At 41.0% G+C, this 24,567-nt stretch overlaps 1 protein-coding gene and 1 pseudogene across 4 annotated transcripts in view; one reads left to right on the plus strand and one right to left on the minus strand.

The window, feature by feature from the left end:
• Window positions 1-9,172: 9,172 nt before the first annotated feature.
• Window positions 9,173-9,290, minus strand: LOC111755615 (small nucleolar RNA SNORA70; annotated as a pseudogene).
• A 662-nt stretch (window positions 9,291-9,952) lies between these two features.
• The window catches only part of Saal1 (serum amyloid A like 1), a 36,623-nt gene continuing 22,008 nt past the window's right edge, over window positions 9,953-24,567 (plus strand). For 2 of the 4 annotated variants that reach the window (XR_010048388.1, XM_063251766.1), the window contains exons 1-9: window positions 9,954-10,132; window positions 11,511-11,624; window positions 12,401-12,484; window positions 15,580-15,659; window positions 17,738-17,797; window positions 18,474-18,589; window positions 18,934-19,114; window positions 22,307-22,389; window positions 22,500-22,688. Coding sequence is in view for 3 of the 4 variants with exons in the window: in XM_063251766.1 (XP_063107836.1) it covers window positions 10,001-10,132; window positions 11,511-11,624; window positions 12,401-12,484; window positions 15,580-15,659; window positions 17,738-17,797; window positions 18,474-18,589; window positions 18,934-19,114; window positions 22,307-22,389; window positions 22,500-22,688 (1,039 nt within the window). In the remaining variant the exon portion in view is untranslated. Of the gene's footprint in view, window positions 10,133-10,691; window positions 10,786-11,510; window positions 11,625-12,400; window positions 12,485-15,579; window positions 15,660-17,737; window positions 17,798-18,473; window positions 18,590-18,933; window positions 19,115-22,306; window positions 22,390-22,499; window positions 22,689-24,567 lie in introns of all 4 variants that reach the window. The other 2 variants (XM_063251767.1, XM_013148129.3) reach the window with 2 other exon arrangements.

Genomic DNA, 24,567 nt, shown 5'->3' on the forward strand with positions numbered 1-24,567 from the left:
TAGACTGGAAAAACAAAGAGACAAGATGTTATGAGGAGACATGGCACTGTCATATTTAAGGACCCAGGTGAGGTAGAAGGAAAGGTGCCTTTGATTTAGACATGTCATTCTACCAGGATGATGTTGAGGTAGGAACATTTCTATGGTAAGGCAGAATTCTGAAAATTAAATGTGGGGTTAGGAGGAGTGAAGTTGTGAGAGGTGATTACTCCCCCATCTGAAAGCATAAAAGTTAAGAGCGTAGGTGTATAAAACTTGTCTCTGGTCCAGTAGTTGAACTGGAAAAAATAGGGGGAGCAGGGAAGGCAGTGGCTGTACCAGTATAGGGAAGGTAAGAGCTTAGGCTTTCAGGGATGTCACGTTTAACCAGACAGGTGAGGGTAGAAAGAACTGCAACTGTTATCATATAGAACATTATGAAGATTATCTTATACATGATGTGGCAGTCTTTAGGAAAGACTGTCAAGAGTCCTGCTGTAAAAATGATCATTAATAGAATGTAAGGAATTAGGAACCAAAGTGGATAACAAAACAAGACAACCTGTGAGTCATGGCCGTGAGGCCTTGGTAAGGCAGAGATGAGTAGGAAAAGGATGGTCAGATCTAGGGCCTGAGTGATGCGAAACCAGAATGGCAGTCTAGCAACTTTGATTTAGGCATGGGTCACTGTAACCTGGTTGTATCAGCAGTTTACTTGGTTGTGGGAAAGGCTTTTATGTATCCTGAAAAAGTATAAACAAAGTGAGAATACAAAATGTATCTGTCAGTCTTGACCAGGGTTGTTTGGCAAATTGGTGAATAAGAAAGGAAGGGGGTGGTCTTATATCACTGAGGAGAGATTTACTAGTGATAACAGGTGGAAGCTGTTGAGGCCTCAGTGTGTCTAAGTTAGCCTGTATATTTAGGACTGGGGCCTGTATGAAATAGGCCCTGTTTATAAATGGCATAGGTTGACCATCAATACCCTGTTATAGAGATTGAGGACTTAATATAGCAGCCTGAAAACTCAGGAAGAACTCTGTATATCTGGTCTCTATGTCCACAAATATAGAGAATTGTCTTACCTGAGACTTTAGTCGACTTGGACTCTGAGACAGACACCTTAAAGGGGGTTGTTGTTGCCCTGAACCCCTTCAGTCTTTGGCAGCAATTTTTTCAGTGATGAATCTGGCAGTGTCGACATTTCCTGTGAGGGCTAGAAGTTAGGATGGCTTACCCACTCTCTGGTGGCTCGAACAGTCCAGCAGCCCTGGAGTAAGGTCTCAAAGAATGCCAGGATGGGGCATTTTCTTGCCCAATGTCTTCTGCTGCATTTGAGTGTGGTCCATGGGGGGGGGGCAGGCAGCTCCACCTTGTGTAGGTTTACCTGCCTCAGAACTCCAAGTGTCAAAAGTGTTAAAAATATGAAAAATCATATTAAGATCTCTCTAAGGTTTGAAGGTCAAGTTTTGCCTTTTTGTTTGGATTTGGACTAAAGTAGAATTAAGTAAGTATGCAGGAGTTTAATATTGGCATTTTAGATCAGAAAGCAGGCTTTATATGGATGGCGTATCACTTTTAGGGTGTTGTGTGGAATTATATATTTAATAAAAAAGGCTTTAGTCTGCCCTCCCCCTTTTGGAGTATAATCTCATTTTAATGGAAACATTTTGCAGTAAAGGTTTACCAATCTTATGAATAAATCTATGAAAACTGATCTAATACTGTCAAATTTTGAACACATTTACTTTTTTTAAACTTGTTATTTGCAGTAGTATGAGCCAAGACAAATAAAATTTTAACAAAACCCTTGTCTTGGAACAGAGCTAGTGATTTCCAGCAAAAAGGATTTATAACCTTAGTTGTTATACAGGAGATTGTTAAAGGCTTTGATTGATAAACAAGGCTGGTAAAATTATCAGGTGGCCAATAACCTTGATTAAATGGTTTGAGAATTGTGATTAAAAAAATAGCATCTCTTGAGCAGAGCCGAATTATAAAAAAAAGCATGTCTGAGCAGAGCCGCTGAGCTGCTGTTTTGGGGCGTGCTGGCAGAGCACGCCCAGTGTGAGGGTGGGGTGAGCGTTGGGACGTAGTGAGTAGGGGCGGGCTGGGACTGCCCCCGGAAATGTGTAAGGCGGCAGTGACGATGGTGCACAGGGGAGGGAGGAGCTGGGATGGCGCATGGGGGAGGGGTTGGGAGGTGGCCCAACGCAGCACGCAAAGCTGGAACTGCTGGCAGGGCGTGAGGATTAGAAAGCCAATTTAGGAACACAGCTGGGTTTTGATTAGCCTCCTGGATCTGTTGTAAAAGTTTGTTATCAAATTGCCTGATATAATTCTGTGGGTCAAAGAGAAGCTACCTAATTTATGAGTAATCAGAGATAGGTCAGAAAGGGAAAAGGGCACATGTATATTAACAAGTCCCTTGGGCCAGCTTGTTCCCAAAGTGGTAGCAGAGCTTGAGGAGAAGATTGCAGAGTAGAGGGCCATTGGGCAGCCATTCATCTGATAGATGCATGTGAGGAATTATCTAAAGAGCGACTACAGAGCAGCTGCCGCTCACCCTGGGATGAGGAAACACAGGCAGATGGCATCTCACTGTGTGCCTTGCAGTGAGAGGATTGCTGTCAGCAATCGTCATGTGGACCGCAACAGGGCAGCTGTTGCTGTTCACAAGAGGAGCCACAAGGGGGCACCCATTGACCACGAGGCCCGTCCTAACGTGGTGGCGCCCTGTCACCATGTGACCCTTCTGAACATGGCGGCACCCTGTCACATGGCAGAGAGTTGCAACATGGCGACTGTTCCCGGCGCAAGCTGGAACAATCACGCGGCCTGCTGGAAGGACCGAGACCTAGTATGGTGGGCAGACAGTGAGAATGCTGTAGGGAATAGAGAATTCTCAGGAGAATAAGAAGTCGGAGACTGTGAGGAAGCGCTGACAGAGGGATTAGAGCCACTGGGAGAGTTATGGATCCCGGGACACAGAGGGGAAGTCGATTGAACATTGGGAGATAATGGCGAGGAACCATTTTGGGGGTAGGGAGGCGGCAGCCAGAAAAACACTGGAGGAACGTCGTCAAGCGAATCCTGAGGGCAGGATGGAAAAGTTTGCGGCGTGGTAGAGTTAGCTAAAAGTATCTCAGTGGAAGCACAAGACTTAATGAGAGACAGGCGTGTTCTCAGAATAAGAAAGGCCTGAATATAAGGCAATTCTAATAACTTGTCAGCAGTCTGACAGAAATCATACAAGTTTCTGAGAATGCAGGGGTCTAATGTTCCTTCCTTGGGCCAATGATTGCCGCTAAATGGGTAGGTTGGCCAGACCTCCCAGCAGTAAAAAGTTAATTGTTTAGTTTTTATGTTACTTTTAATTTTTAAGAGTATATAAATTGGAAATTAGGCATTATAAAGGCGTCTTTTGGGAGTAGAAAATACGTATCCCATGACTGATTCAGGCAAGAAATAAGCCGTGGTCCAGAGAACAAGTCGTTACTCATTTGTGGCACCACACGGCGGCTAAGTTTCCAAAAACTCATATATTCCAGTCGTCACTGAGAGATTTACAAGTGGAGCCCACGTGGGGTCAGTAACAGTTTTGCCCGTGAAAGCGCAAGGCTTTAAGGGAAGTGAGGGAAGTGTGGGTGGTCCAAAAATCTCTGCTTTGGGCTATCCGAACCCAAAGAACGTGAGAAATTTTAGAATGTGGACACAGGTTTGCCCAGAAAGAACCCTGCCCTGGGCTGTCCTAAGGATATGAAAATGCCACAGACCCACGCGAACGGGGAGAACAGTTGACTGGGGCTGCCTAGTGCCAAGAGTTCCCCAGGGAGTGCTCACCTGAAATCAATCTGGCCGATGCTGAGTGCAGGCGGCTGGCAACAAGGACGTCTCGGGAGAGGAAAAAGCTCGGAATTAATCCAGGATGTTATCTGGTTTGTGAATCGGCTGGAGACTCAACTGGGTGTGTCCCAGGAGTCAATTGCCTGCTAATCAAGTCACGGCACCAAATGATAGGATTATTTCCAAAAGATGAAAAATATTTCCAAAAGATAAGAAGTATAAAACAAAAAGCAGCCTTTATTCTGAGAACACGGAGAGAGATGACCAGTACCTCCCACCGCTGGCATCCGGTGATCTCTCTGGACACATAGTGTGAGGGTATGTAAGTAGCCTCGGTTTGGGGTGGAACCTAAGGAGGGCATCAGCGATACACAGGTAGCCCATTGGTCCTAGGTTTGGTGCCATAGGTAAATTTCCAGGGGCGGGAAGATGGCATCACAGGTAAATTCCTAGGGTCAGGGGAGATAGGAGCTTCCTGGTTCTGGTTGAGGCTTTCCTGGCTACAGAGTCCTGTCTGGGCCAAAACCCTTTCAGTGACCTGTTTGCAAGCTCTACCTCCAGGCTTCTGGTCTGTCCAGTGAGCTGGGTCTCTTCTGCTTCTCTGGAGAATCTGGAGTCTTTATTGACAAGGCAAGGTCTCTCTCCTTGCCTTGGAGCTCTGGTTCCAGTATTTGCCCCTTCCCACCATCTGCTTCCCAAAGATGGTGTTAATCAGTCCCTGATCACGGTATAAAGAAATACCTCTCAAAGCTATTTCCTTTCTTTTTTGCCCTTGACACAACCAAGATACAATGTCACCTTCTCAGTGCCCTGCATCCGTAACAGTGACCCTCTCTGTGGCACTCTGTTCATGCCTCCTGGAAATCTTTATCCTTTGTTAGAGTTGGTGCTCAGTATGTCGGTCCTCCTGGTGTCTGGCTTTTAAGCTCCTCGAACACTAGTTAGTGATAAGGGTAAAAATGTCAGTTTCCGTGACGAGGTGACTATGGGCTTCTCTAAGCACTTTCTTGTCTTGTCTCATCAGATGCTCACAGTTTAATCGCCTTATTTTTGAGTTAGGGAAACTTGAGGCACAGTTTAAATAGCATCTCCAAATCACATTGCTAGTTTCATGCTAGCGCCAACAATCTTAACCATTTTCTATAAATAGTAATTGCACTGAAATTTACAGCTTAGGAAACATTTTTTGTGTTAACTGCTCTCTCAGAACTGAGACATAATACCCAACACTGCAACTTAAAGGAGGAGAGGTTTCTTTTAGCTGATAGTTTTTAGAGGTTTCAGTCTATAATCAGCTGGTTGCAAGCTTCTCACCTCAAGGCAGCCAGGAAGCAGAAAGTGAAGGGAAACATACCCAGGCCACGCCCCCATGGCCTCCCAGCAGCAAATCAGCTATAAACTCCTGTAATCCAATTACCTTATGTGCACATGTGAGGCTATGGCGGCCATTATAGATCTAGGCAAGTCATAACACTCTCACTGGTGGAGGTGTAGCTCATTTGTACAGAACTCTCAAGGGCCCAGGTTCAATCTTTAGTGCAGTGAAACAAAACAAAACAAAAGCAAATGCAACAACAATGACAACAACAACAAACTACCCACATTTGAATATATGAGTTCATGTAATCATTCCTTCGCAGAATGTATTTCCAGCACCCCCCCCCCACCATGGCTTCTCACAATGAAGGCATGAATCCCATTCCAAATCTATATATTGGGGTGGAAGTTAGAGCTGAGCTGAGGTGCAGAGCGATAAGGAGCTTAGGGAGAAGCAGGCAAGCAGTCGAGGGGAATCACATTGCTGTGTCAAAGGAATTGCAAAGACGCCCCGAGTCATGAAGCAGGGTATATATGAAGCATCCAAAACACACACACAGATCAGTTTTAAATAGCTGCAAGGCTCACAGAACATGAAGCCATCTTATGAAAATAAGATTATCCTATCCTGTGCAGGTGATTAATCCTATCCTGTGCACATGAGATCAAAGCATATGTGTGGTATCTGACTTAAATAAAAGTTGGGAAGACATAGGGAAGTCTTCATAGCAATGGCAATAAGTTACAAATGAACTTTAGACTAATCTCTTTTTAAAAAATTATTTCAATAAGAATAAAAATTTACAAGTAGATGTTGAAATTTAAGATAAACTTCACAGCATAAATCAGCAACAACAGACTTGCTTATATATTTATCAGTATGACTGCAGGTAAATATAACCTGGTGAATCTACATAACCAAACAACAGTTCTATGAGACAGTTCACTTTGTACTTGTGTGCAACTAAAACAGAAGTTTTGTTACACAGTGCTAACATTTGGTATATATGATGGCCTCTGACATTTTTTCTTCTGGCCTCATCTAGTTTGAGTCTTTAAAAAATACTAATAATGATCCATTAAAATGACTTCAAAATTCCAAAAATGGGTTACCACTTTTGAAAACTATTTTTTTGCAAAGTGATTGCATTAAACATAAAGTTCCTTCAGTATGACAGTTCCCCTTTCTCTACAATGCCATCTGTACTTGGTACTGTCAGATTTAAAAGATTTTTCTAGCTTTGTAGCTGTAAAATAATAATTCTTAGTAACTTTAATGTATACTTCTGTGGTTTTTCATAAATTATAATTGAGTATCTCTTCATATATTTCTGTCAGTTTTATTTTTTTTATTTTTTATATTTTATTATTATTTATTTTACCGGTACCGGGGATCAAACTCTTGACCGCCTACTTGCAAGGCAGGTGCTTATGCCACTGAGCTAAATCCCCAGCCCCTGTCAGTTTTATTTTATGCTTTGTCAAGTGACTATTTCTATGTTTTTCCCATTTTTTATAATGGACTGTATTTTTCTTAGTAATTAATGGAACTTTTAAAAAATTATCTTATATGTTAAACTCATGTCAATTATGCCTTACAAATATCTCCTAATCTGAAGCTTTAAAAAAATCTATCTTGACTTATGTTAAATTAGAATGCAAAATGTAGTAATCAATTGCACCAAAGATTTGCTTTGTCTGTTTTAAGCAAATCCTTTCTATTTATGAGGTCATAAGAGTCCACGGTACAGTAGTTTTTTTTAGAAGCCTTAATTTTCAGTTTTTAATTTTAGTTTAGTTTCATTTAATTCTTCAATCCATGCAAAACAAACTTTTGTTAAAGACTTAATTTTAATTTTTTCCATATATTATTTACAAGTAGTAATCATTAAATAATTCATCCTGTGGATATTTCTTATTTCACAATTCCACTTCTTTCATACATGAAGTTTCCTTATAGGCAAGGGAGGATGGATGTAGGGATCTATTTCACTCATCCACATGGCTATCCTTGTACGGAGACCACACTGCATTATGACAGTGCTCCTTCTTTTCTTATTTTATTTTTCTCCTTGACATTTATTACTTCCTTACATGTTGTGTTAGTTATCTATTCCTGTAGTAACCAAAAATCTTAAAACAGTACGTAACAAAAGATGTGCTACTTTTTATGATTAAATGGGTCAGGTGGGAGGTTGTTTTATTGATGTTACCAGTTCATTTATGCAGCTATATTCTGCTGGAAGGTTGGCAGGTACCCACTGAGGACAGCTGAGATTTCTGGTCTCTATCTCCATGTGGTCTTTCATCATTAAGGAGACTGGACTGGGTGCTCACATGGTGATGTCTCCAGAGAATGGGTCCCAGGAAACACAAGTACTTACCAAGCATCTGCTTGTATCACATTTCCCAATGTCCCACTGGTCAAAAGAGGTCATGTGGCCAAGCCAGTGTGAGGGAGAGGAAATCAACCCACTCAAGGGTATGGGGATCAGGAGACAAAATCCACTGTGGCTACCAGTTACTAATTTATCATCCATATTCTATGGCTTATTATTTGCTTTGTTGCTATCTCCTGTAAGAATACAAGTACATCAAAGGCTGGAATTTTTCTCTTTGCTTCACTGCCACAATCTTAGTACCTAGAATAGTGCCCAGCAGATAGCAGATTCTCAATGTTTATTCTTTTCTCAATTATCTGTCTTTTCTTGGTGTTTCGATCTTCTACACAGGAGTCATTTCAATCAGGGCACATCTCAATCTTCCTCCCATGCTTACAAGTGAGGATCATGCTTAGTTTTGATCTCTGAAGTTTTAAAGGAATGGCTGTATTTCACAGAGCCAGGAGGACGCAAACAAACATTGCTCAGCCACCGACTACACAGCTAAAACTTTCAGGATAATTCTGGACTATAAATCCATGTCTATGGATTCAGTGTTTTCTGGGCAGCCTAATCAGAGTTTCGAGTTCATTTACATTCTCTCAGAAGTGAACCATTATCACCTGGATGATTCAAATATGTCATTGGTAACCCTTGCAGTGGAAACGAGATGTACCAACTGTTCTAGTTGTGTGCTCTGGACATAGATGCTTCATAGGGTTTGGGATTCAAGATATTTAAAGATCAATAGACCACCTACATAGGTAGGCAAAGAAAAAGTTGTAGAGAAAAGTAGAAGTAGAAGGCTTCACAAGGCCACAGCACATGGTAGGAAGCCTTGGTGGGAGTGTCCCAAATTAGACTAAAGCTACTAGGCCTTTGTACCACATCTCATCTCTGTAACCCATTGCTCAGTCACCAAGTGAGGGCTAACCTGGGAACAACAGAGCCTCTCTGCAGCTAAGGTTGGCCCCAAAGGAGCTGACAGCTGGGCGCAGTCTGCTGATGCATTTCCTGTAGCTGGGCAGCAAGTCCTTCCTTGAAGTTATCTGGGCATCAGTTCTGTGTCTCCTTCAAAGTGTTCTTAATTCATCAGACTCTCCTGTGTCATCAATTCCTGAAACCCTCTCTGTGACGATTATTTACAGACCTTGGTGACAATTTTTTTGTTTGTTGCTTCCAAGGCTGTCACCTCAATGCCTTTGATTTTATTGCAACCAGAGTTAGCTTTTTATTTGTGGGTTTTTTTGGATAGGAAGTAGGGTTTATTGGTGGGTGTACTTAAGGAGGAAGCCCTTGTGAGAGCAGGGCCAGCCACTTGTCCTGGGGATGTATTTAGCCTCTACAGCCTTCCTGGATGACCTGTTTTTTAGTCACTGTCTTCAAGTTCTTCTGCATTGCATTTGGTAAAACCTCCATTTTTTGCAATGCGATGGATCTTCTGGTAGTGAGAGAACTTGAGCTTGGCTCTGTTTAGCGCCTCAGTTACAAGCTTCTTGTTTAGTAGCCAAGTGCTAAAGGCCCTCATGACTTGGTCAGTGTGAACACTGCCACTATCCCTTGGAGCTTTCCAAAAGTACCCTGCATACCTGTCTGGGGCCTAGATTGGGAACAGCGCAGTGTCAGAGACATGAGCACCCTCTGGAAATGGCTATCTCCAGGGCTTCTTAGGGCAGCCTAATGCACTGCCCAGGAGGCTGCTGTTTGCAGCCATCTCACAGCTGGTTCCTGAAAGGAGCAGAGTTTAGATGGATAAATTGGCTGCAGCCACCAGAGGAGCAAGCAGTTCCATTCACTTCAGGCTTCATGTGAAGTGGTCACTTGAGAGAGGATAAAATTAGAGACAAAATGCTCAGCATTCATGACTAAAGGCAATTTATTTCCTCATAAACTAATAGTAGTACTAGACACTGGAAGAATGGCAAAAGCTGTTAGCGGTAGTACACATTTATAATTCCAGCTACTTGGGAGACTGAGGCATTAGGATCACAAGTTCAAGGCCAGCCTGAATAATTTAATGAGATCCTGTCTCAAGGGGCACAGATAGAACATTTTCAATATTCTAGGGCTCCAAAAGCAAAGATATCATGATTTCAAGATTCACATCTGTACCAGAAACATTGGCTTATTCTGGGCCCTCCTAAATCAGGGTAAAGACTTCTAAAAAAACCAAATTTCTGATCTAGGGAAGATGACAAATGACAATTACGAATATAATCATGCCTAGCTCTGGAGGTAGGGTAGGGTAGGCAATAAAAGGCAGGGTACGACAGGGCAAAGCAGAGCAGAGCAGAGCAGGACAGGGATGGAGGAAATCCCATTTGAGCGGACCTTCAGGTCGTCCGAACTCCGGGCAGCAGGGGGCGCTGTGGCAGGAGTAGCACCGCAAGCGCTGCCGGGCTCTCTGGCGCCAGGAGGCCTCTCGCTTCCCCCGCGGCTTCCGGCGCGGCTCCGGAAAGGTAGAAGCGCGCGCAATCATGGACCGTAACCCGTCGCCGCCGCCCACTAGTCGGGAAGATGAGAATGCTGAAGAGGCCGGGGGAGACTGCATTGGGGGCACGGTCTACAGCAAGCACTGGCTCTTCGGAGTCCTTTCGGGCCTCATCCAGGTGTGCAAACTAGCCCCGCTCGGGGAGCCTCATACAAAGCGAAGTTGAATGGCACGGATGCGGGAGGCTTGGCGTTGGCATCTCACTTTTGCTGTTCCCCCAGAATGCTGCCCTGGAAATGCATTGAGTTTTGCTCCTCAACCCCCACTGCTGTTTCTGAAATATATGTGCCAGGCCTAAGTCATGTGTGTCACAGGCTTTTGTTGTAATAAAATAAATGCTGAGTTTGGAATCATGCAGCTTGACTGGTGGAGGCCCGGCTCCTATCGCCTGCTTTCTGTGTGACTTTGGTCACAGCGCCTAACACGCATGGCCTCGTTTCTCTCGCAGTTTCTGTAGAATAAAATGACAATACCGGCAATATTGCATGTATGGTTTTTGTGCAGGTTAAATGAGATTATAATGATCTTAGCGTGTGTAACATGGTATTTGTAAGAGGAGGCGCTTAGTAATGTTTTTTTCTCTCCACACTGCCTTGACTGGCTTCCCTGCTTCCAGTTTCTGGCTTGTCCACTTTTAACTCCTCCTCTTCCTCCTCCATTTTGTTTATTTGAGACAGGGGCTCCTAGTGCTTGAACATCCAATGTGGTCCATGCTGACCTCGAACTCATGGCGATCTTCCTGCCTCTGCCTTCTGAGTGCTGGGTTTACAGGTGTGTGCCACCACGCTGGCCTGTCCATTTTCTACATAGCTGTCAGATTAGTATTTTGTTTTTTTAAAGTTGTTGATACTTTCATTTCCTTACTCTCACCTGGAGAAGTATTTTTCTGAGCTTGATATGCAGGACTCTTAGCAGTCTTTCCAACCTCATCTGCCCATGATGGTGTATTCCGGCAACAAAATGTTCCTCATTCCCAGACATGCTAGGCAGTTTAACTCTGAAGTCTTATGCTTACCTCTGATGTCTTATGTGACCAAAGTCACACATGCTGTTCTCTTTTTCACGTGACAAACTTCTATTCATTTTCCAAGATTTATCTGTAAAATAACCACCTTCTAAGAAAAGGGACAAGCCCAACTCCTTCCAGGAACCATTTTTGCTACAACTTTTTTTCACAATTCAGTGGAGCCACTTAGTCTTTTTGTTTGTGTCTACTGGTTTACATATTTTTCCCACATTCATTCCAATGGGCTTGACAGGAAGGAATGATAGTTTATTCAGCCTCGAATTTCTATTTCAGTACCTTACTCCATGGACGCTGGATGCTATAGATCTATCCAAGGCACTGATTTTTTAAAATAATTTTTTTTTTTTTTTTTGGCAAGCAAACATACTTTGAAGATAGTTTCTTTGTGACTTCTGAATGGTTATGGGGTAATAGTTGGGAAAGTACTATGAGTGATTTTTATTCATCTCTTCGATTCATGTTTCTGAAGATCGTTACATCTGAAAACACCAAATCCAACCCAGATGATGAGGAGCAGCAGATGGAGCTTGATGAAGAAATGGAGAATGAAATTTGCAAAGTGTGGGATATGTCAATGGATGAGGTATGAGGCTGGAAATGAAATTCTGAAAATACTCTTGGGTACAAAAGTGGTGAGTAGGGTTTTTTTTTTTAAAGGTTTGGTCTTTCACTCTCTGAGATTTTAATTAGTATCTATAACTAGTATATGGTACAGGAGTGAAGTACCAGAACATGCTACAATTTTAGTGCATGCTAAAATTGTGTCTCTGAAGGTATGTGCATTTTTGCCCTATGACTGCCATGGTGTATGCTTGTATACACTGAGACAGCATGACATTACTAAGCAATATAATTTTATGGGACCACGGTCATATATGAAGTCCGTCATTGCTCAAAGCCTCATTATGTGGCCTGTGACTGTTTTATAATGCACAGCACCGTTCCCCATGGCTAACTGACTTAACCTCTATATCCCACATTCCTGGGGCAGATTTGGCCCAATTTGGGTTCTGTATCTACTCCAGGTTCACTTACCTCTGTGGTGTGCCCCTACTTGGTGCTATAGATAGTAAACTCTAGGAAGATTTGAGGCTGTTGGAGTTACACTGTGAAATTTTTTCTCTTGAGGATTTTGAAACCACAAGTTGTGACTTTTGGACGTGAGCCAGCAGTAATTCTTAGCTGCTTCCTTTATCATGTTTTAAGTTCTTAGATGATAGGAATTATGAGTTTCACTCTTCTTCCTTACCCCCAGCTTCTGGCATAAGACCTAGCAGTCAGCAAATGTGTTTGCATAAGTTATGGAGAGTTCCTGGTGAGTAGAAAAATAAATCAAGTAAATACCATTTTTGTTTACAGGATGTGGCTTTATTTCTCCAAGAATTTAATGCCCCTGACATATTTATGGGCATACTGGCCAAATCCAAGTGTCCTCGATTAAGAGTAAGTATGTAGATTTCATTTTTCTCAGTGTGATTTTCTTACCAGCTATAAACCAGTAAGTTAGCAGATGTTTATAGTGGCATTCCTTGTGTTATAAGAACGCAATCAGAGATACATACTTCCATTTAACAGCTGTGGATACTAGATAGTCATAACTATATTGTGTTGCTCATATGTGACAGAGCAGGGAATAGTCCCTTGGCATTTGTTTCTTTATTTTTCTTTGTGTGCCTCCAGGCCTCTCTCAGTATTCTCATCTCTTACTCAGGGTGTATTTTTTATCTCACACCTTCTCAGGTAACTGAGATCTTTTGTTTTTCTTTCCAGTACTAGGAATTGAACTCAGAGCCTTGTGCTTGCCAGGCAGGTTCTTGTGCTGCTGAGCTAAATCCCTGTCCCTGATAAGTAAAATCTTAGTGGTTATTGCTAATAGGAAACTTCCAAGAACAATAAAGACTAGATGAGGTCTTTATTTATGTACTATGGGTTTTCCTGTGCTTTATTGTCATTTAAGTTGCTATGTGCTGTGCATATGATGGATAATTAGTAAATGTGTGCTGAATAATTATAATTATGAATAACCACTATTCACTAAGTATTTGGTTTTACTACTCTTGTAAGAAGTACTTTATAGATAAAGGAACTGAGTAAAAGTGCAGCTGGGATATCAGCCTAGGCCTGACTTGTATAGCATGTACTGTATTGCTTTCCTTTCTCTGAGATTATAAAGTGTCGAATCCTGTCAAATTGAATGTCAAATTGAAATTGTTGTGTAGTAGAATCCACCACCTGAATTGGGTAAGGAGGAACCAGTTTTTCTTGGATTCTTTTTTTGTTTGTTTGTTTTACCGGTACCAGGGATCGAACTCACAACCAATGCGCTCCCAAAGCAGGTGCTTATGCTGCTGAGCTAAATCCCCAGCCCCCTTTTCTTGGATTCTTACACTGAGATACAGCATTGTGACTTTTATTTTCCTCCCTAGTTTTTTTGTTTTTGTTGTTGTAGTTTCTTTCTTGAATATATTAATGCTTGATTACTCTTAAGAAGTAAACTCACATCAGGAGTGGCACCTTTTCGGAAGTAGTCATGTTGTTCAGTGTGTCTCCTAGTCACACCTACATCAGTGATCCTGACCTTGGCGCCCTGGAGAGTCCCCTGGGACCTCGGCCTCTCACACCTCAGCATGTTCCCAATTACCAATTGCAGTTTCCGACCCAGAAGGCTAGGAATAGGGCCCGGGATTTATGATCCCCAGAGGGATTATCTGCTAATGCTGGTTGAGGCTGTACTCCTAGAAGCTTCACCCTAGCGAACTTTGAAAGTCCTGATTGGAGCCCTACATGTTCCCACATGTGAGCGGCTGGGCAGCTTTTGAAGATCCCCGGGTGTTTCCAGTGAGCAGCCAAGACTGAGGTCCTTGGTCTTTGGTTGGAAGTGCAGTTATTCCTTCTTGTTCATAAGGGAAATGTGTGTGTTTCTTTTCTGCTGCTATTCTCTTTTAATCCTTGCCCAGCATTTGACACCACATTTTATTGGACTGTCCCTGGAGCTTTTATAGTACCTGAACTCTTGGGTCCCTTTGCTGTCTTGCTCATGAGCTGTTTTCTTTCTTTCTGTACCTGACTATGGATTCTTTCAAAAAAAGGTACAGCTAGGCGTGGTGGCACACGCCTGTAATCCCAGCACTCTGGAGCCTGAGACAGGAGGATCTTTGTAAGTTTGAGACCAACCCAGGCTACAAAGTGAGCCCAAGGCCATCCTGGACTGCACAGCGACACATTGTCTCAAAAAGACGAAAAACAAAAACAAAACACAAAAATCCAACAAAACCAAAACTAAAAACAACAACAACAAAATCACCAAAAAGCAGACTCTTGATTCCTTGTTTTTTCTCTTTTTGTTTCCTTACTGAGTCCCTCTCTTCCTTGTACTCTTGAGTTGCGGCTCTGTCCAGTAGGATCAAAGCCCCAGCCTCTCCTCTGGTTACTGGTGCCACATCTCCAGTTTTCTGCAGGCATTCTCTGCTTGCATGCTGTGTTTTCCAGTCCCAGATTCTGTATGTCCTAACTCAGTGATTGTCATCCTTACCCGATCATAAAAATCAGCCATGTGCTTGGTAAACAGGTCATTCCCTGATGATTCTTAGGTTCCAGTGAGTTGGAAATGCTGCTATGTTGGGATTGTGTCCTTTCATGCTCTTTCTGTAGGTTTCTTATGGGACCAGCATCTCTGAGTAGGGAAATGAGGCCTTTTGAAAGCTAGGTGTCAGGTTCAACTGCTCTCTGCCTTGATCGTGTAGCAGAGTCTTCCTCCGCTCTGTCCTTTCCTGCGCCCAGCACTACTGCCTCAGCCATCACAGCCTCATCTTAGGTGCACTAAGGTGCCTTGGCTAAATGTTTGGGCTCTGGATCTGTGTTTCCTAGATGGGGGTCTTAGGCTGTTTAACCTGTGCTTTAGTGTCCTCATCTGAAAAATGGAGATAACATACTTACCCTGTAAACAGTAAGGAATGATACGTGGAGGATAGACTAGTACCTGGTCATAATGAGTGCTGGTAAGTGTTAACTATTATTATTAAAGTAGACCCATGGTGTCGTTCAGATTTTACTATAATGCATATGTGTTTCGTTGCCAGAGTAATCTTCCTAAATTACTGATTCAGTAATGCAATTTAGTTTTCACCTTTTCAAGACCATTCATGGCTCTAGATAATCTCCTAGGTTAAGTGTAAACTCTTCAGCATGGCATTCAAAGCGTTTACTCCTGACCCTTTTTGTCTGCTCTATTTATCTTACACTGTTTCCCCTTTGTGCTACAGCCAGGGTGCTTTCTTTATTAGCCGTATACATTATTCCCTTAAGGCTCATTTCATCTCAGGAATTTCTTCCTTTTTTTTCTTTTATGTGTCTTTCATTTCTTCTTAAATACCATGAACTTGTCAGAGTTAGGGTGCAGGCCCCCTGATTTGTCTAACCTGCCTCCTATTGTCCACCACCTTAACTTGGCTTAGTGAAAGTTTTTGTTCAAGTTATTATTTTTGTATATGTGTCTTTCACTTCAGAGCCATTGTGACCTGTGAAATTTGATTTGGCAGGAAATCTGTGTGGGAATTTTAGGGAATATGGCCTGTTTCCAGGAGATATGTGTGTCCATCAGCAGTGATAAAAATCTTGGGTAAGTCTTACTTCATAATTATATTTAAATTAGGCTTAAATTTCATATCTGTAAGAAAATCCTGGTCATTGGAGAGATAGGAAAGTATGAAATGCAGTGTTTCCTTTGTCTCAATAAGCACACTCCCGGAGCTTCATTTTATTTTGATGGTGGCGTGGGGCTTCCACACCATATGTGGCCATGGTTCAGGATTTACACCCATTGTCATGAGTTGCAGAGGGACCTGAATTGTCATAGGTGGTGGGCAGGGTCCAAGACAGGGGAAGAGTGTGCAGGACCAAACTTGGAGATAGAAACTGGTATCCAGAGTACAACACAACTTAGGCATAGGGAATCCAAGGGCTCACAGAGCTAGTGTTCAGGAAGTTAGATATATAAACTGTGCCTCTGAGAGCTTTGACCAAAGCTCTCTGAGAGCTTAGATCAAAGAATAAAACTTGCCAACATAACCGTAAGATAGAAGGGTTGCCTCTGTGATTATAAAGTTTTCATACTTCTGCTTGGAAACTGGTTCTCTTCTTTATGCAGAAAGTTTTAGGCAGAGTTTTTAACGGTGGGTACACTAGTGGTTACCATAGGTCTGAGAACATCCTGAAATTACATGCAAAATTTGAAGGATGTCTTCATTTTTCTAGGCAGAGGACTCATGGCTGTTAATCAGGAGCTCGAAGAAATCTGTGCCCAAATTAAGCTAAGAAAATGCTCTAGGCTGTGGTGATCAGAGTTGGGTTTATGAGAGTTTATCACAAAATTCAAGTACCTGCACCTCTAAAAGAGAGGTACTTACCCTCTTGTAAGTGTGGAGAGATTCTAAGGTCCTAGGTCAAGGTATTTATTCCTCAGTAATTTGCAGTCATTTATAGAATTTGTTGGTTTCTAGTGTCCTTATCAAAAATCCATTACTGAAAATAATGTTAACAGATTTTTGTGAATTCAATTAATGCTTATCTTTTAGCAGCCCTAATGGAATATGAGTTTGTTCAGTTACTTTAGAACACCTGGGCATTTGGGCGTTATCTAGTCAGCTAGGAATATATGCATAGGCTATGACCCGGCAGTGTGGCTCATAGGTACATAGTAAAAGAAGCTCTGTGTATGTACTGCAGGGTACACATACAACACATCATCATCATCATCATCTTCCCCTCCTCCTCTTCCTTCTTTTTCTTATTCTTCTTTTCCCTCTGCATCATCATCATCCTTTTGTGGTGCTGACAGTTGAATCTAGGGTCTTTGTACATCCTAGGCAAGTGCTCTACCACTGAACTACACCCTCCTCATCCCTTATGCAAATATTTTTGTAGGGGTGTTGCTTGAGACAGCCCAAAATTATTATCAAGCTAATTGTCAACAGTAGCGTGGAAAGGGAAGTTGTATTGTTTTCATGCAATGGGATGTTCTGCAGTAATGAATCAACGAGCAGCATGGTGGATCTTAGGTACTTGGTTTTGAGCAAGAAAACTAAGACTATATACATGTATTGAAGCATTGTACTGTACTATATTAATATGTATAATTACCGCATGTTACTTAAAAACAGAAAAGATTTATAGATAACTAAAAAATGTTTCAAGAAAAGAACAGAGTACTACTTCTTTCATATAAAGTTTAAAAGCAAAACCAGAAATATATGTAAATAGTAAAACTAGAGAGCAAAGCTAGAACATGGTTGCTGGAAAAGTCAGGATGATATTTTCTAGGTGGGAAAAATTGTGATTTAGAGTGAGGCCCACAGGGACTATATGGATAAGCAGCTCTGTTCTGTTTCTTAGAAGCATGAGCTGGGTGTGGTGGTACATGCCTGTAATCCCAGCACTAGAGAGACTGATGCAAGAGGATCATTGTGAGTTCAAGACCAGCCTGGGCTACAAAGTAAGCTCAAGGCCAGCCTGAACTGCATAGTGAGACCTTGTCTCAAAAAAGACCAAAAAAAAGAATTTGCTTTGTAGTTATTCATGAAGTATAAACTTCTCTGCATGTACACCTTATCTGATAATAAAAGTGTCTTAAAAAGGAGTTAAAACTCAGGTATTTGAAAGGAGATGTGAAGCATATGGGTTACGTGTTTTATTTCGTAGGCAGGTGTTACTGCACTGTTTATATGATTCAGATCCACCTACTCTCCTGGAGACAAGCAGGTATGCTGTGCTTTTTCCATGGATCCCATAACATCACCCAAAAAAGAATCTAGGCAAATAAATTCTGCCTTTATTTTCTTTTTTTGGTACAGCAAATAGAACTCACTACCTCATACTTTACTTGCCAAGGCAGGCACCGAGCTGCTAAGCTATATCCCCAGCCTAGGCAAAAAAAATTGTTGAATTTCCTAAATTCCTTTTAATTTTTTTTTTTTTTTTTTTTTTTTTTTTTGTTAAATGTGATCGACACAATCATAGAGAAATGGGCTACATAGAGAAATGTTTTGAGATATTTATATACTATGTGACATGATTACTGCAAGTAAGCTAATTGATATAGCTATGTCCTTATGTGCTTGCAGCATTTCCTGATTTCTTCCACTTAGAAACATTTTATAACAGTACAAATTAAAAAAAAATACCCATAATCCAAAAGAAAAGTGTGTTCAGGAGCATACTCCCAGAGATAGATTATCTCTACACATTAATGTATTTTTGAAAATGAAAAAGTTGGCAGTGCTTTGTCACTTGCTGTTTCACTTACAGAGAGTAAGTTAACCCATCAATAAATTCATATCAACATCGTGATCTCTTAATAAGTTTTCTCCCATTCCCCCAATTAAGCTCCCTTTGTTATTTTTAGACGCTAGATATTAAGCTCACATTTATCATGTAGGTTGTTGCTTACTTGCCTTTCCCAGACAGAAGTGGCCAGTGTCTGGGTTGAAAGGATCCGGGAATATCCAGCTATTTATGATAGCATTTGTTTCATCATGTCAAGTTCAACAAATGGTAAGTCACCATGTAGTCAAAATCAGGTTTTAGATTATATTTGTTAGCAAATCATGTAACTGTTTCTGGAAGTCACTTAAAAAAAAAAAAAAAGGCTAATTCAAGAGAGGTTGTTTTGATTCAGCAATAAAATTTATTCTGAAATTCCCAAGATACTGATAAATACCTGACTTGCAAATGAAGAAAGGTAAGCAAATTTAAGCACAGGGGATAAATAAACCACTTTTGGAATACGTTTTGCTTTGACATGGTCTGGCTTTCTTGCTGTAGCTTTTGGAATTTTGCTTAGCCTTATTGCTTGAAGCATTTCGTTTCTCATCTGTGTACCTCTGTGTTCTCTGCAGTTGATTTGCTGGTGAAGGTGGGAGAGGTTGTGGATAAGCTCTTTGATTTGGACGAGAAACTAATGCTGGATTGGATTAGAAGTGGGGCTGCTGCACCTCTGGACCAACCACAGGAAGATTCCGAAGAGCAGCCAGTGTTTAAGATTGTGCCCTGTGTACTTGAAGCTGCCAAACAAGTACGGTAGGTGAGCTCTTTTGTGTTGGATTTTCTGGGAACATCCATTGCTAGAAACATCTTTAAGTATGAGAGTCTTGCCCTCCTTTTGACAGGTTTATTGGTTAGGTTTGATTCACTACTAATAGTTACTGTGACAGTATATATTTACTCTGTAAGAAAAATGATTCAGAGTACTTGTTCTGATGTCATTTAGTTACCTGTGATTGTTCAGCATTATTTATAATTAATACTCAACACCATTGCAGTTTTCTGTAATTTAAATTAAAAAGAAAATATTTTTTTTTCCTTTTCTTTTGTTTTTTGAGATAGGGTCTCCCTATTCAGTGTATAGCCCAGGCTGGCCTTGAACTTACTGTGATCTTCCTGCCTCTGCCTCCCAAGGTCCTTCTTGGGATTACTGGTGTGTGCCACCATGCCCAGCCCAAGAAAATATTTTCTTTTCTTTTTTATTTTTATGTGTTTTATTTTTCATCAAACATTTAACAACTTCAATTAATACTGGACATCATTTGTTTTCTTGCTCCTTGTGTACAAAGGGTTATGGAAATATATAATTAATGTTTAAACTTAAATATGACAGGAAGAGGCACATTGCCATTAATCCACCTTAGAATACTTTCCTTCCCTTTGAACATACTTATCAGGTTGCTCTTGCCAATTTCTAAAGCAGCTCTGGAAGCCCTCTTTCATGCCTGTCTCTGTGCAATGTTCAAACAGTCCCAAGTGCCATACAACAGAAAGACAGCTTGTGAAAATGTAAGTGTGTCCTTATCTACATATTTACTGGATCTGGCACTCTGACTTCTGGCTGTTCCTCAAAGCCAAGATATCCGGGTGAAGTAAACATTCTAAATCAATTCAGGACATCGAGGCAGCCTTGGCAGTGCGGGGGGGTGGGGGGTAATTTTAAGAGGGAATTAATGGCAGTGTGTATTTTACCATAATACTTTTTTTTTTTTTTTTTTTTTTTGATACTGGAGTCCAAACTCAGGACCTTGCACTTGCCAGGCAGGCACTTTTTTTTTTTTTTTTTTTTGCCTGTCTTTTTCCTTTTTATCGGTACTGGGGATTGAACTCACGACTGCCTGCTTACAAGGCAGGCGCTTATGCCACTGAGCTAAACCTCCAGCCCCCAGGCAGGCACTTTTGTACTGAGCTAAATCCCCAGCCCTATCATGATAACTTTTAAAAATATTTAAATATTCATCATATTTTTCAATCACACTTGTATGTACACTGATCTGGATAGGTGATTAATGTGGGGCTTTGATGTCTTGCCATAAGAGATTACTAGTTTTTGTGGTTCTTTAAAATAATTTATTATTAGAAAATTAATATTTACATTAGTCTGCCTAATGGTTAATAGTACATTCCTATTGTTTAATATACCACATTAAAAATAATTTTATGTCTTTTATCAGGTGAGGGTGAAACTTTCATCTTTTCTGTGAAATTCTTTGGAAGTCTTAAGCAATAAATAAATAATGCAGTTGTTATCCCTTTGGATCATGTGGAAGGAATGGGAAAGCTATTACCGACTCTTCCCTATCTTAGTCTTTTCTCAAGGCCAGTCAACCTTCCAGCCACATCCTGATGTTTCCTGGGATCCCACTCATGGCAGCCAGGTCCTGTTAACTCACCTGGACACTGGCATACTCTTCTACCTGAATTTCCTGCCTTCACACTTGCTTCCTCCAATCCTAGACTTTGAAAAGCTCACACTCATCATCTCACTTTCATGCTGTGGACTTGGTGGTTGCTTTCTTCAGGATATGATCCAGATTTTTTTTTAAACATGCCTCATAAAGCCGTGCACAATGCCTTTCTGTCCTTCCTTATGTAAAGTTTCCTTCTTTTCTTCAGCTGAAGCGAGCTCTCTTGCTTCCAGGCCTTTGCACAGGATATCTCCTCTATCTCAAACACAGCTCGGCTCCTTCTGGTTTCCATGTAAACATCATTTCTCCTCAGTTACCTTCCCTGGTGCTCAGACTAAGTTAAATCTACCTTGTCCTTTTTTGTACCTAACTTTCTCCAGTCTTAAATTCATTTCATTTTATTACAGTTAACCCCTTTTAGAGTGTAAGCTTCATGAAGGTAGGGGTAACATTTCACGTCTCTGTTTTCCCAGCCCCTAACATAGAGCCTAAAAATAGTGGGTACTCAAATAAACATTGGTTAAAAACTTTGGTTCTAGTTATTTACTATGTTTTTGCATAATTGTTTTAAAGAACTAACTTTTGAGTTCCTAAATGTACCAATTTCTGATCAGAAGAATTATACTTTTATGGTTATGGTGTTCTTAATTAGGGAACTAAGTTAACCTTGTCAGGTTCTAAGAACAGTATTTTCGCTGGGTATGGTGACACATGCACCCAAAGGCTGTGAAGTTTGAGGCCAGCCTGGGCTACAAAATGAATTTAAGGCCAGCCTGCACTGCATAATGAAGCCCTGTCTCAAAAAGGCAAAAAAACAAGGATTAAAAAAAAAAACCAAAAACCCAAACCCAAACCCAAAAACCTACAATAAAAACCTAGTTATTGTCAGTGCTTTGTGTGGTAGGCCTTACTTTTATCCTATAAAAGTTGTTTTTTGACTGTTCAAGTAAAGCAAAATGGTAGGTATTGTCTAGCAGGTGTGTGGATTGCTGCTTTTGTGGAACACAGCCTAGAAGATTTTTGCTTCTTAAAAAAAAATTTTTTTTTTTTTTGCTTCTTGTCCTTTATATGATTATATTACGTAGCACTAGGTTTGTTTGTTCATTTTACTGTTCTTCCTATTTCAGTATAAGCTGTAGGGAGGAGTGATTTTGTTCGGTTCTGTACCATTTGTGTGTGGTAGTGGTGGTGTGTGTGTGTGTGTGTGTGTGTGTGTGTGTGGTACTGGGTATTGAACCCAGGACCTTGGCACTGAGATACATACATCCCTATCCCTTTTTATATTGTATTTTCTTCATTTTGAGACAGGGACTCAATCACCCAGGCTGGGCTTGAACTTCCAGCCCTCCTGCCTCAGCCTCCCAGAGCGCTGGGATTATATTTGTGTAGTGGCCATGCCCAGCTATTCCATTCCTCTTAGAATCCTCAACACCTATGGCAATGGCTATCCCAGAGTAAGAATTATTGTTGGATGAATGAATAATTGCAGTTCCCTAGACAGTAAAGTTACTGATTCAGTGCATTTGCTTTTTGTGTTTAGTTCTGAAAACCCAGAAGGCCTTGATGTTTACATGCACATTTTACAGCTACTTACCACAGTGGATGATGGAATTCAAGCAATTGGTAAGATGGCTCATCAGGATGCAGTATGGTCATTCATTTAGTTGTTTGTTGTTTTTTAAATTTCACTTTGCTACTTTTAAATTTCTACTTTGTTCATAATTCTTATTAAGTACAGTGTCCTGATACTGGGAAAGACACTTGGAATTTACTTTTTGATCTGGTCTGCAATGAATTCTGCCAATCTGATGACCCACCCATCATCCTACAAGAACAGAAAACAGTGTTGGCCTCTGTTTTTTCAGTTTTGTCTGCCATCTATGCGTCACAGGCTGAACAGGAATATCTAAAAACAGAAAAAGGTGAGTATCAGTTCTGGTCTCTAAATTAACTTGGAACCTATCAGATTTTAAAATCAAAGCTTATATATGTACTTCATTTGGTTTCTTTCTCTCATATTTTGCCCAATTAAAAAATTCTTTTATTTCTCTAATTATAAAAGTATTACATGCTCAATACAAAAATTTCTAGACTTTGTAAAAAATATTAAAGCATCGATTTATAAAAGGCTGGGAGTATAGCTCAGGGACAGAGCACTTGCAAGGCCCTGAATTCAATCCCCAGACTGAAAAAGGAGAAGGAAAAGAAAAAGACATCAAGGAAATAATGTTCATAATCCCCTCATGCAGAGATAATTAGCTTGTGCTCATGCGCATACGTATTTTTAGCTCCAGTTTTTTAAACCAACATTTTTCACTTATAAAATGACTATTTTCCTTTGTAAATACATATTCTTTCATATGTAAATACATAGTCATTCATATGACTACAGTTGAATCCGTGATCATCTAGAATTTTTTTTTAAGAGATTAAAACCAAATGAGACAATACAAAATAGAGTCAATCAAAACAAAAAGATGAACATGGTACATGACTTAAAAACAAAATATAAGGAGATCAATAATGGCTACCATAATGCCTCTTGTTATCTTCAAAAGAATTGCCCATACTGACCAGGTGGGCGCACACTATCCCCGGAGCCCATCCTATGTGGGACTCTCGCACCTTCTGGGTGCAGAGCAAGGACTGGGTGGATCTGGGGCACCTGCATCCGCCTCCCCAGGTGTCTGGAGGACTGTGGATTTCTCAGTAAGCAGGCAAGCATCACCAGTTCCAGAGGCCCCGTGGCCTGGAGTAAGTGCCCAGTGCACTCTGCCCCAAGCCCAGACTGTTCGGGACCCTTGAGCCTTCCGGATGCCATGAAGTGTCTTAAGTGGGCCCCAGGCGCCTACGTCCGCCTCCCCATTCCGGCTGCGCTCGGAGAACTGTGGAGTTTTCAGCAAGCAGGCGGGCGCACAGTGTCCCTGGAGCCCAGCCTATCTGGAACTACGGAGTTCTAAACAGGCAGAAGAGGGCCACTGGTTTTAGAGGCCCAGCAGCCTGGGGGAACTGGGTGCCAGAGTCCCAGGAGCTGCGAACATAGAAGGGGATTTCCAACAGACCCTGAGGAAGCTATCAAATAACACTTGAAACACAGAAATATAGGAAAACGACAAAACAAAAGACCAAATTACAACCTCAAACCTCCAGCCCATCTCAACAAACCCTAGGAGCAATGTATATAGAAGAAAATATATGCCATACACCTCAAATATTGAACATAATAGCTACTAAAATAAACAAGCAACTCCAGGAAGCTTTAAAGGAATTCAAACTCGAAACAATCTCCTAGGTAAAAGAAGAAATGATAAAAGAAATGAAAGAGATTCTGAATATATGTAAAGAAAACACAGTTAAAAAATTGGAGGAACTAAACAAAAAGATAGAATCCCTAGATGAGCAATATAAGACAAAAACAATACATAAAGCAGGTACACAGAGATATACAGGAAATAAAATACTCCACTGAAAGCTGTAAAAACCGCCTCAATGAAAATGAAGACAGAATTTCAGACCTTGAAGACAGCATTGCAGCTAGTGAACAGGAAAGGAAAGATCTTTTAAAAATAACAAGGAATCAGGAAATAACAATTCAACAACTGCAAGATGATGCAAAGAAAAATAACATAAGATTGGGATTAACGAAAAAGAAGGGGACAACATAAAGGATGTCAAGAGGATATTTAGAGAAGTAATAGCTGAAAAATTGCCAAGCATGAGATCAGAAACTGACATCAGGTTCAGTGAAGCATATAGAACTCCAAATAGTCATAACCAAAATAAAACTACACCCAGGTATAT

Source organism: Cavia porcellus, unplaced genomic scaffold, assembly GCF_034190915.1.
Source record: "Cavia porcellus strain 051 isolate PalLab524CR breed Dunkin Hartley unplaced genomic scaffold, mCavPor4.1 scaffold_6, whole genome shotgun sequence".
Lineage (NCBI taxonomy): Eukaryota > Metazoa > Chordata > Mammalia > Rodentia > Caviidae > Cavia > Cavia porcellus.